At 42.8% G+C, this 13,492-nt stretch overlaps 1 protein-coding gene across 3 annotated transcripts in view; it reads right to left on the bottom strand.

The window, feature by feature from the left end:
- Positions 1–1,061: 1,061 nt before the first annotated feature.
- Positions 1,062–13,492, bottom strand: part of TNFSF13B (TNF superfamily member 13b) — a 34,394-nt gene continuing 21,963 nt past the window's right edge. For 2 of the 3 annotated variants that reach the window (XM_045978529.1, XM_045978527.1), the window contains 3 exons: positions 4,903–5,015; positions 4,670–4,820; positions 1,062–1,677 (listed from right to left, as the gene is read on the bottom strand). In XM_045978529.1, coding sequence (XP_045834485.1) covers positions 1,565–1,677; positions 4,670–4,820; positions 4,903–5,015 — 377 coding nt within the window. In that variant the 3' untranslated portion in view covers positions 1,062–1,564. The remainder of the gene's footprint in view (positions 1,678–4,669; positions 4,821–4,902; positions 5,016–13,492) is intronic. The other variant, XM_045978528.1, reaches the window with a different exon arrangement.

The raw sequence follows: 13,492 nt of genomic DNA, 5'->3' as shown, positions 1-13,492 counted from the left end.
GAAACGAAAAGATGAGTGGTGTTAAAGCAAATTCCATCAAAAAGCCAGGCAGAAGGCACTGAGATTTTCTCTTCTGCAGTTCAAGTTAGCAGCAACATGAGGACAATGACTCACCTCCTAGATCAGGACTTCTGCTCTCCCTGTACTTTATAACTATAATATTGTAACACAGCAAGTTTGAAAATACGTTTGATTTTAACAAAAAATCCAAAATTGTGGTAATCAGAGTTTTTAACGACATTTCATCTTAGACACAAAGTACAAATCGTCTTTTGTTTTGTTTGGAAGAGCATATTCTTAAACACATTCCAACGTGGACTGGAGAAAACGAGTCTAGACCGGGGTCTATTTTTTCCACCTACTGTTTAAACTAGAGAAGGAAATTGTTTAATGAAGTAAATTCTTTTTTGTAAAAAGACAAGCAGAACAAGGGAGATTGATGTCATGAAGACAGTCGTGACAGCGTTTGTGAATACGATTCTCTATTAGGTGGAAAGAAGGGTGACGTTCCTGGTGTATCCAGAGCCATGTAACAAGCACATGGCACCGAACACCTTTCCAGACGCCAAGAACTATAACGACAGCTCAACTTCCGTAAAGCTAATCACATGAGTGTGTCTTAAAGGCTGGGATAATAGCAGCAGTTTAAAACAGAAAATTAGGAAATAAAGGGCAAATAGATTCCATTATTATAAAGGTATTCATTAACTTCCATTGGAGATTTGATTTTTACATAATAACAATTATAGCTATATTTTCACTCTACGCTCGCATACGTAAGAATTGGAATTATGCCACAGTAAAATTTCTGAAGTGCCTGAAATTAGCTAGAAAAAAAAAATACATGTTAAGTGTAGACACAGGAGAGAATGACTTCCCTCCTGTGAAAAATGTCTGGTGGTCCATCAGGTGGTATAATATTACAGATAAAAATGGCAGACGTGAAGTAAACTGGAAGAATTTAAATAGTACCTGCATTTTAAGTCCAAGTGCTTATATATTTCAGTGTAAGCTTTCAATTACTTTTTCATGTGTCCAATGCAAGATTTCTACTTTTTTTCTTTTTTCTTTTCTTTCTTTCTTTTTTTTTAATACTTCTCACCGTGTTAACTGCAAAAGGAGAGGGACATACTTAACGTAAAGAGAAAGGACGGATGCTGAGATTTCCCAAGAATGTCCTCATGTCCCGCAGACAGGGGCACGAGCCCTGCAGCCGACGATGGAATGTCGTTTTGGAAGAAATGACGATTGCCCCCTGGCAACCTGTGCTCCCTGCAGGTCAAGAAGCCACGACAACGTCGTTCAACATGGCATTGCGGCGAGAAGCTACTTTCTATCTTTCCCTAAACGGGCCCTGTTTCTTGTAATTCACATGACACCCTTTGGCTGTGGTTGTCTGTTAAATTTCCTGTTTTGGTCTGGTTTCAGTGAATCAAAATAAGTAGCTCCCAGAAAAGGCGGGTTAACTACTGTTTTTCTTCCTTTGGGTATTTCCAGTTAAGTGTCTTCTCCTTAGAGGTACAGAGGAAGGAAGGAATCCAGCCACAGAGCAGGTGTAAGGAGGTCACAGAAGCTTCAACGCACCAAAAAACGTGCCGTCCCCATCTCGCGATATCTTAGCGTCCTCCCGCGGGATTGCAAGCTGGAGCTCGTCTCCCTCTTCCAGCTTTGCGATGCCTGGAAAACAACGATTTACAGGGGCTTTGAGTGCTGGTACAGCGCGGGAGGCAGGGTGGGGGTGCACTAAATAAAACGGTGTTATTTGGGGAAAATGTTAACATAGGTATTCACACTTGAGGGGACACCAGCGGACTTCTAAACCAGTTACAATTCTACCAGCCTAAGACCAAATCAACAAACAAAAAACTACAGTAAATGAGCAGAAAGACTTACAGCAGATATAAATGTGTTTCTCACCTACTGTCTACAAGATGGAGACTCTGAACAGAAACCAATGTTTTATCTGAAGAAAAGAAACTTAAATCATAGCACATCCCTCGTTGGGATATTGTGTGGTTAAAAGTGGTTTTGCTTCATTTTATTGACAAAAATGTTTATAACAGTGTTAAAAAATAATGATGTTAAATAAAAACAAAAGAGAAATACGAAAAATAATGATGTCAAATAAAAATACAAAATAGGATACACAAAGTACCCACACACTATGCAGATGTATAAACTGCATAGATATCACATAAATATACACTGAATGTGCATATAAAATGTGTATATTACTAGGAAGAAAAAAACACAAAACACCACTTATAAGCAAAGCCCATCCATTAACATAGTTTTTCTCTGCAGTCCAGACCATGGGGTTAGGAGACATTTGGATTATTTTTGACAGTCTTCTATGTTTCCATGTTCCCGTAAATGACCATATTTGTCCTCATAATCAAAAGCAATAAAATATTTAGCTTCTCAAAGCTAACTAATAAATCTGTATGTGCCTATTTTACAAGGATGTGTTCTGTGATTCAGGAACACAGAACACAATTCAGGAACTACACTCGGTACATCCGTGGGGACCCGTTTTAAAAGACAAAGATGACGGAGAAGAAAGGATGATCAGGGGAGAAGAAACAAAGAAAGTAACAAACAAATTACTATCGAAGTTGTTCTTATTTTCAACCAACAATTTAAAAAAGCAGTTGTATTTTCATGAAGATGCCCTGAAAATGTATTTACACGAAAGACGTCATATATGTTAATATCCATCAGGCCCAAAGCACCCAGATCTCCTCAGGCGACAGCCAGTCAGTGTTTACTTATCGAAACTTACGATGTACCAGACACCTTTCTAGACAGCACAGGGCTGTGATCCGAAAGACAAAAGATTCTGTCTCCAAGGATCTTGTTGTCATGGACCATGACAGACAACAAACAAAAGAACATAGTTTCAGGTATTGCGAAGGGTAATATGCACACTTTTTAGGATTAGCAAAGCATTTGATGACTGCTTGAAACAGTAAAAAAAAGAAGCTGGAATTAATTTGTTGAATAGATCAGTTGTTATCGTAGAGACTGAAGAGAATCTAGTATTTTGACAAAGTCTATTGATCACGGAGCATTAAGTGATACTAACTCAAAATAAAGGCCTTGTGAACTGACAGTTTTCAAGTAGGTTCAGTCTGAAACTCTAACTCTGAGTTATTGGCTCTTTCAGTCCTTCCAGATCGCAGCAGCCGAGCTGTAACTTCTACGACAGACACTCGATTTGAGAGGGCAACAGCGAGATCCAGCTGTGCGTAAGACCAGTGTTTGGTGTTAGCTGGGCTCTTCAAAGGGACCGTCTGCATTTCCCCAGGTTATGATGTATGGGAGCACGGCAGGCTCTTATATACTAGCGGGTCGGGAGCAGATTGGCCCTAGAACAGATCAGAACTGCAACCCGGAATGTGCTGGAGAACGGTTCTCAGACCTAACCTAAGCTCCGGCACTGACGCACAGCCCAAAGGTCCAGTAAACTAGTCCTCAAAGGTGAGGCCCCGGGGACGCGTGGTGGAGGGCGAGAGCACGGAAGGGCAATGACCAGACACAGCCCGTGTTCAGTGCTGCTGTGCCTGGAATCAGTCCAGACGGGGCGGCCCCGCCTTTCTGTGGGTTTTCTGCAACGCCAGGATGCTGGTCATCGCTGGGTGTAGGGGAACATCTCTTTATGAAAATTAGGGAGTTTGAATTCAACACACTTCCTCATCCCCTTACAGCTGTTTATGGCTGTGGGTCCACAAGGACAACCCCCTCCAATTTCCCTTCCTTCCTGATGAGTGATTGTGCACTTGGTAGCAAACGCCTTTGAGACTGAGGGCTTCAGAGGCGATGGCCAGGCCTCGGGCCCGTGTTTCAGGGAACTGTACGGAACTGAAGACACGCCTCAGCGTTCTCAGTGGGTGTGTCAGATCGCCAGAGAGGGATAAATGTGTTCAAGGCTAATGTTTTTTTTTTCTCCCCTCATACCAGCTTTGATGAATTTACCCCCAAGATAGAATGAAGACTATGTTGCAAGAACAGCCTCAAGACCGGATGGGAGCAAAGTCCTCCCCTTCCCTTTCCTTTCTCTCCACATCGTCACTGCCCCGAGCCGAAGGAGCCTTGCTCCTGCATGCTCCCGTCCCAGAGTCACCTGTCTGGTCCACGTGCAGCACATGTCACCTGAAGGAGAGGGAGAGGGAGAGAAAGCCACCAGGCAACCCGACCGGACCCCTGATTCGGTTAAGGACATGTCTTCAGCAGCACGTAAAACAAAAACACAAACAAAAAAAGCTTTGGGGGCTCCCACTCTGGGGTCAGACCTGTTGGTTTCATCCAGGTTCTGGAACTTGGAAGCTGTGCCCTCTGGGACAGCATGAGCTACCTCTCTGGGTCTCGGGGGGGGGGTGGTTTGGACAAAGGAGCCCAGGTCAGGATAAGACAAGGATGCCTGGCACATGGTAGTCATTCCCTGGGTTTGTACGCGGCGCTATCTAGCGAAGGAAATGCAGTTTGGAACCGCTCTCCGTGCTGATCGCCAGCGCGTTACGGCCCCTTCTCCGTGTACAGAAGAACGATAAAACGATTACTAATGATTGTATCCGTTTCGACTCAAAGAAGCTAGCTTATCCTTCCAGAGAACAAACGCCACACAGCGTACCGAGAACCGTCCTTCTATTTACACAGAATCGTTATTTACCAGCCGAATAACAGGAATTATTGGGTAGTGTTTCAGGCATATTTTGAATACATCGGAACAAAGTCACCAGACTCAATTCGTCCCCAAAGACGTGGACTTTCTTCCTCTGTATTAGGTGTCCCATGGCAAAGGTGCTATCGGTATATAAAACCTGAGGAACAAACCAGAGATGCGGGTCAGAAGTGAGCACAGCAGGGAGACAGGGGCGGGGGCAGCAGGGGGCAGGGACCTACCTGACCATATATGAAGAAGTAACCGGTTTCCTTCACCAGGATTTTGTTTTCCTTCTCCTCCAGGGCTCTTCCTCTTTTAAAGCTCAGCAGCCACGGAACGAACGTGTAAGCGCCTGTGATGAAGACAGAACACCGGTGGGAAGAACAGGTTTTCACGTCTGCTCAGCCGCTAAACCTGAGTCTGAAACTTAGAGGAGAAATTCGTCTTCTAAAAAAGAGACAAAGGAGACCATCAGGACATTCCCCTGGTGTTTCAGCAGTGGTTTGGGGCACACAACCTCCCGCACCCCCGTATGTGGGGACCCGAGGGCCAGCACATCTTAAGCAAAGTCTGCATTTTCTTCAAATCTTGTGTATTTCAGCGACGTTCACCAGAAAGCCTGGTCTGGACAGGACCAAACAGACCAGATGTCTCTGAATGACACACTCACAGAGGTTTTCTGGTTTCCCTTTGGTTCCTGGAGAGGACGGAGTTAGGATGGGAGACTTTAGCGAGGGGCATGGGGGAAGAAGGGAAGGAGGCCCCCTCCCCACCAGGCACCGGAACTGGGCTTAGGGGCAGCGAGGGAAGGGACCGAGACACAGCCTCTATGAGGACATGGTCAAGGAACTCGGCGGTAGTCACCTGCGATATCCAAGTTGAAGTGCTTACAGGTCAGCACACACGTTCTCCTCTGTGAGCCCTCAGATTTCACGGGGGAGGGATGGGGGATCCGCAAGCGCAAGAGCCCAAGGAAGGGGGCACAGAGCCACCAGCGGCTACAGAAATGGGTGGACAGGAGGGGACCCCGCTCTGGTGTGGGAACACCATGCCCAGTGACAAATACCCTCTCCTGTGAGTTCACAGCATTAAATTCACTGGATTTCTTACCATTGTGTAAAAATACCAGAGTAAAGGGTGAAACTGAGGCTGGGTTAAGAATGCAGGGGGGAGCATAAATAAAATGGCATAAAACAAGTGAAAAGAAGATTAGGGAAGTGGTAATATAAGGAGAGACAACAGTGAAATGAAACTGTGGTCTAAAATAGTCGAAAAATGTTCCTTATAATGGATAATGCTGGACAACACAAGTCCCCAGGCTTCACCTTGGCCATAGCAAAAACGGAAATAATAAAACTCAGGGTCCACAAGACGATATGCCAGAAGCTCCAGGAAGAACAACTTGTCCTGGGTTGAGTTTCAAGAACAACTTTCCTGTGGGTTTTTGTCGGGGGTGGGGGGCACGGTAGGAACTTCTGAGTGAGCGTCCCTGCCTCAGCTAGTTCCCCCAAACCCATCATGTCTGAGCTTTTTCCGAATAGGATTCGGGAGGAAAGAGTATAAGACAAAACCCCCATATTTTCTCAACACTTCAGAGAAGTAAAGAGCCCGAGGTGATCACACAAAGCAAAGGACACTGCGAATCTGAGATCCGTTCCCTCCCGCAGCCCTCCAGTCAGCATGGCCACGGGTGGAAGGCAGGCGGCTGTGAGGGAGACCATGAAAGGAGCCACAGACGCCTGTGGACACAGGTGGTCTCGTCCCTCCTCTTGTGTGCTCACAGGACACGCCTCTGTTTCCCATGGGGAGCGAGGAGGGCCCCCCCCCCCGGGCTCGGCAGGCCTGGTCACCCAGCTCTGCTGTTCCCAGGAAGGCCCGTGAGGAAACTGGACTTGGATGGAAGCCCTCCGGTGCCCCACTGGAAGGGGACAGTCTCTGGAGGAAAGGTCTCCTCAGTGACACGTCGCAGAGGCAATCTTGTCATCCTGTTTTGACACAGCAGCAAGGCAGTGGGAAGATGACAATACCGTCGTTTTCCTTTGGTTTAAGTGAGATCCTGGGCTCACGGCACTTTTACACGCAGACTGCCCAAAGCATGGGAAGAATGAATTCTCGTGTTGTTACTGCTGTGAAATGCAGCGGATGACGAAAGGGGCTTCCCGTGGTGCTGAGGACACCAGTCTGATGCTCTGACCAGCGAGCACATTTTCTCCCTTCGACACAGCACAGGCCTGAGACTGGTACCTTGCTGGCTTCGGGGCCGTGTAAGCAGCTCCCCTGCTGCCTCCCGGGGCCTGAGATGATGCCTCTAGAGGACAGGCAGCCAAGAGTCACTGAATTAACGACCTCAACTTTAGACATAAACTAACTCAAATTGGTGGTGTGCTACACAGTTGCCCACAAGCAACCCGTTGCATTTTAAAAGCATCATATTATTTATTCATTTATTTCTGAAAGGGTTTCATGAGCTGGTTGCTGGAACTGTGCGAGACAGAAGCTACCACAGACGTAGGACGTACTCAGGAGGGGAAGGGAAAGGCTCATTTCCAAACCTGCTTGCTTATATCCTGGCTGGAGATAGTTCTTGGCTGCACATGTTTTTTTTCAATACTTTAAATTGATTTCCTATTTCTTTAGGAAAGGCTTTTCTTTACATCTATAAAATTAGTGAGCCAGTTCGTACCAACTTTTACTGCCGCATTGTCAGAAGAGAAAGCAAAAGAAGTAGTTATTAGGTTTATTCTTATGTTCTCTTGACAATTTCTTTTGGCATTTCGTCCTACCTTGCTGGAAATGATCTTACTAGAGACAGTCCGTGGTTCCTGGTTTTTATGTACTGTCTGTATTTCTGTTCCCGGCACACACACAGTGCACACACATACACCCGCACACACACCCGTGGACTACACTGCATGAGGCCAAATGCTGAGAACACAGCCCTGCCGGTGTCTGCACTCGGGGAATACATGCGGAGTGAACCTCAGATCCTTTAAGAAAACAGATGAAACAATACATTAAGAGCTAAAGTGATTATAAACTTAAGCATAAATATTATAACATGTTTCTACATCTTAAAATTTACTGAGATTTTTAGCACACTAATTAGACTACGGATAAAGGCTGACAAGAAAATATGCATGAAGAACCCATTCCAGAGGATGCTTTTCTAAACTGGAATGCATCACCACCAATAAATATTTGAGAATTTGTAAGTAAACTCCAAGAGTTGCTGCTTCTCTTTATCTCCGTTAGACCACAGCTAAACACAGATGTGCTGTGGTGTATAAAGCCTGAACTTCCCAGCTCCACGGAGCTGTAAATACTTGAAGTATTTAAATGTCTCTGAAAACTTAAAATCGATGTGTACAATAATATTGAAATGAAATGAACAGAATGCCAGTATTAACACGTGAAAATAATTTACACTATATTTGAAAGCATCTGCTCTTAAGAAGAGTACCTCTTTCATGATCTGACTTACGTGAGAACATAAATTTTAGATTGACAACTTTTATAGAAATATGATGAGCACTGGGTGTTATGTGCAACTAATGAGTCATTGAACACTACATCAAAAACAAATGAGGTACTATATGTTGGCTAATTGAATATAAATTTTAAAAAATTAAAAAAAATGCCCAATTAAATCTTGAACCCAAAAAAAGGAAAAATCAGATTTATTTCATGAATACGTGTTTTTTTAAAAATTTTACTTTATGAATAGATTTCCTTGCAAACATCCACACTTCTGGTGTTACCTCCAACAGTAACTGAAAAAACTACAGAGAGCAGCTGTCAATCACAGCTATCCTATTTGGCTACCTTTCTGATTTTTTAATCTTAGTATCATACAGCTGCTGAAAATAGTTTTAGGGGATAAGATAATGATAATACTTTCTTGGAAGGCAGGTTGTGTCAACCAATTCAAGAAGTAGTAATTTTTTGAATATAAAAAGAGTGCATTTTGGCATGGAAACCCACAGTTATGACAGGTTTGATTCTGTAGCTGGGACAGAACAGGGGAATCAGGAGAGAGCACAAGCAGCCAGGCAAGGCTATGGAAGCTGAGTTATATGAAGGGCCATTGGAGGCCCCGATTGGGCTGTAATCACTCTGTGGTTACCAGACAAGAAAAGGTACAAAATGGGGGCCAAGGAAACAAGCCAAGGGGAGAAATGATGGGGGTCTGTACCAGAATGGGAAGATGGGAATTTAGGGGAATAGATTAATTCAGGTTATGTTCATGGGGAATAACTGACAGAGTTTTGAGATTAATGTACTGAGTCAGAGGGAACAGATAAGAACGACACCCAAAATTCTGCCTGAAACAACCGAGGACACAGTCATCACACTCACTGGAATAGGACTGCTAGAGGAGGAAATGTGGGGACAAGTCCTATGGTCCCGACTGAGATGTCACCAAGTTGTAGGAAGAGATGTTAAAAAGACAGAGTGTATATGGGCTTGGAGCTAAGTGGTTTGGGGTAAAGATCTACATTTAAACCATCAGCACATACATGCTAAGTGACGACATAGGAGCATTGAAAAATGCCAAAGGAAAAAGAAGAATGAAAAGAGAATAAGATTGTATTGGAGGACTGAAGAACATCTATATTGAGGAAATACATTTAAGAGTAGTTTGCAAAGAAATTTAAAAAGGAGTGGCCAAAAGGGTAAGGAAATAATTAGAGAAATATACCAAGGGCAGCATGTATTTCAAGAAGGGAGTCATCAAGTGTTAAAATTCTATTGGGACATTGCATCATTGCCTATATGAAATAATTAGATGGCAAGGCAGAAACAAACCAGAGACTTCTGCTATCAACACGATTGTGGAAATAACATTTTTCCCTTTTTACCTCCTATTGGGTCATGTGAAAGAAGCAGACAGATGCATGTTCTCCAGAGTAGCTATACAGGCTGCCAAAAGTCAGGGGCTCACACTGGGGCTGGGTGTGGAAGGGGAGAGGGGCAGCCAGAAAACAGTGACAGGTCCTGGCATTGGTCACCTTACAAAGAACCAGTAAGAATCAACTCCCTAATGGTGAAGAAGCCCTCGTATGTACACAGAAATCTCCGGCAAACTCACAGTCCAGGAAATTTCCATGTTGGCTAGAAGAACGTGGGATGCAAGGAGGCAAAAAAACTCACTGCAATGAAAATAAAAGTTTCAGAATGGGAAACAGGTATTGCAAAAACAAAGATAGAAATAAAGAGTTTAGAATTTGAAAACTACACCTAGAACTAGAAAGTATATAGGAGCTATAAGACAGGCCAAGAACAACCACATCCATGTAATTGGAACCCTGACAGACAAAACAAGCCACAACAGAAGTCAAGCAGAGCCACCACAGACGGAGGGGTGCCCCCCGGGCCAGGAAAGGAGATTCAAGATAGCTTCATTAGTTGCGGGTTGCTGCCGTAACAAACCATCACATACTCAGTGGCTTAAAAAACAGAACAGTTCAAAACACCAGAAGTCTCACTGGGCAAAAATCAAGGTGTTGGCAAGTCTGTGTTCTTTCTGGAAGCTGCAGAGCCCAACCCTTGCCCTTTCCAGCTCCCACAGTCTGCCTGCTTTCCTTGGTTCCTGGCCTCCTCTGTCTTCTGGAACCAAACCATTCCCACCTTGAATTTCAACCTCACATCACCTCTCTGACTCTGACCAAACCAACTTGCTCTGTGAGGACACTTGTCATTACCCTGGGCTCACCCAGATCGGCCAGGGTAGTTCCCCCAAATCTCTTATCTTCATCACACCTGCAAAGTGCCCTTTTCCGTGTGACCTACAATACTCAAAAGTCTCAGGGATGAGGCTGTAGATGTCTTTGGGAGCTGTTATGCTACCTACTCAGCAGTCAACCCTGAGATACAGAGTAAAAAAAGTACTGAATTTTAAAGGTAAATAAATAATTCTTTGTAAAATCAGGCAAAAAAGTCAAGCCACTTATAAAAAGAAAAATTTATCTTACCTTGGTTCTCTTCAAAGTGCATTTAATGCCAAAAGAGAGTGGAGAAATTCCTACAACTCAAATAAAGAAAGGGGAAACTGGGTATTTTGTATCTAGCCATCTGTCCTTAATGTATAGAAACTACAAAGATAGAGCTTTATCAATGCAGAAGCTTAGTGAACATTTTTCTCCTGAGCCCAATTCGAGTAAACTAGACAAGAGTGCAATTCAGGAAACTAAGACATGAATGAGGAAAGCACAATAAAAGCACTTGGAATAGGTATTGACTACACTTATCTGTAAAACCAAGCAAAAAGTACATAAAGAGAATGGTTTGAACACAAAAGTACATAAAGAGAATGATTTGAAAGAAAAGAAGGAAACAGTTTTATGCCATGACAACGTAGAAATTATAAAATTTACAAATACAGAGAAGTAGAGGAGGAAAAATATTGGTAGTAAATCCATTCAAGTGCCTCATTTGTAACACCTGGGGCTTCAAGGCTGTGTATTAAAGTTGACCTCAATGGATAGAAACATAGATATTTTTTTAATTTCTTTTCAGCGTAACAATATTCATTGTTTTTGCACCACACCCAGTGCTCCATGCAATACGTGCCCTCCCTATTACCCACCACCTGGTTCCCCCAACCTCCCCCCCCCCTTCAAAACCCTCAGGTTGTTTTTCAGAGTCCATATTCTCTTATGGTTCATCTCCCCCTCCGATTTCCCTCAACTCCCTTCTCCTCTCCATCTCCCCACACCCTCCATGTTCTTTGTTATGCTCCACAAATAAGTGAAACCATATGATACTTGACTCTCTCTGCTTGACTTATTTCACTCAGCATAATCTCTTCCAGTCCCATCCATGTTGCTACAAAAGTTGGGTATTCATCCTTTCTGACGGAGGCATAATACTCCATAGTGTATATGGACCATATCTTCCTTATCCATTCGTCCGTTGAAGGGCATCTTGGTTCTTTCTACAGTTTGGCGACCGTGGCCATTACTGCTATAAACATTGGGGTACAGATGGCCCTTCTTTTCACTACATCTTTATCTTTGGGGTAAATACCCAGCAGTGCAATTGCAGGGTCATAGGGAAGCTCTATTTTTAATTTCTTCAGGAATCTCCACACTGTTCTCCAAAGTGGCTGCACCAACTTGCATTCCCACCAACAGTGTAAGAGGGTTCCCCTTTCTCCACATCCTCTCCAACACACGTTGTTTCCTATCTTGCTAATTTTAGCCATTCTAACTGGTGTAAGGTGGTATCTCAATGTGGTTTTAATTTGAATCTCCCTGATGGCTAGTGATGATGAAAATTTTTTCATGTGTCTGATAGCCATTTGTATGTCTTCATTGGAGAAGTGTCTGTTCATATCTTCTGCCCATTTTTTGATATGATTATCTGTTTTGTGTGTGTTGAGTTTGAGGAGTTCTTTATATATCCTGGATATCAACCTTTTGTCTGTACTGTCATTTGTAAATATCTTCTCCCATTCCATGGTAGTACATACATAACATTTAGAAATATAACATTGGTACCCCAAAAAATGTATGGTAGGGTAGAGGAGGAATATATAGAATTAAGAGGAATCATATTAATTATATTCTAGACCAGAGGGGTCAATAGATATTCCCTAAATATGTAATTATAGATGTCAGAGTAATGTCATAGAAAATGGCAGAGTGGAAAGCTCAAATAATCAGTCCCTCCACTGGAATAGCAATTAAGCTTGCAAAACTTACAGAATCAACATCTTTGGATATATGAAATCTAATAAAAAAAAATTACAGCAACCAAGACAGTACTTAATGAAAAAAAGTAAGGAAGTATTGTATTTTTGCTTACACACTTGCCATCTCCCATTATCCAACATGGCAGCAGCTAGGGAGATGAAGCCCTGAGTTCTAGGGGGCACCTTGCTGGAACTATTGAGTATACTACTTACTTTGTTCTCAAATCATTGTGGCTACACATTTTGACCTGTCTGGAGATTTCCTTTCTTTTTTTTTTTCTTTTCATTTTTTTTTCAAGATTTATTTATTTTAGAGAGAGAACAGGGAGAGGGAGGGGGAGACTGAGACGGAGTCTTAAGCAGACTTCGTGCTGAGCATAGAGCCTGATGTGTGACTTGATTGCATGACCCCAAGATCACAACCCAAGCAGAAACCAAGAGTTAGATGTCTTACTGACTGCTCCCTCCCACCCCTGGTGCCCCTGTTTGGAAATTTCTTTCAGATAGGAGCAAATCCCCAGTGTCAATCAAAAACTTTAAAGATGTCTACTACACGTAGCCTTCTGGAACAAAGGACAGCAGACTGACAAAAGCAAACAAAACAAACAGAAAATTATGGGCCATTCCCAGGAAAAAAAAGAAATTGGCAAAACCATTTTGAGGAAGCACAGATGTTGAACTTATTAGACAAAGATTTACATCTTTTAATATGCTTAAAGAGCAAAGGGAAACCATAGACAAAAAGCTTAAGAAGAATAGGAGAATTTTGTATAACAAACAGACACTATCAGTAAACAGATAAAAAATGTTTTGTTAAAAAAGGAACCAAATAGAACAGGAGAGCTAAAAAGTAAAATAACTAAAATAAAGAATTCAGTAGAGAGGTTACAGAGCAAATTAAGCAGGCAGAAGGCAGAATCCACAAATTTGAAAATAGAATTTTTAAATTCTATTTTAAAATTAAACATATCTGGTCTGAGGAGCAGAAAGAAAAGAAATGGAAGTAGTGAACTGAGCAGGGGACTCTCAATCAGACAAACATTTGCATTATGGAAATCCCAGAAGGAGCACAGAAAGGAGCAGGAAGAGTATTTGAAGAAATAAGAGGAGTTCTTCTTAACTTTGAAGAAAGAATG

Source organism: Meles meles, chromosome 14, assembly GCF_922984935.1.
Source record: "Meles meles chromosome 14, mMelMel3.1 paternal haplotype, whole genome shotgun sequence".
Classification (NCBI taxonomy): Eukaryota; Metazoa; Chordata; class Mammalia; order Carnivora; family Mustelidae; genus Meles; species Meles meles.
This window is presented reverse-complemented; position numbering and strand designations above follow the sequence as displayed.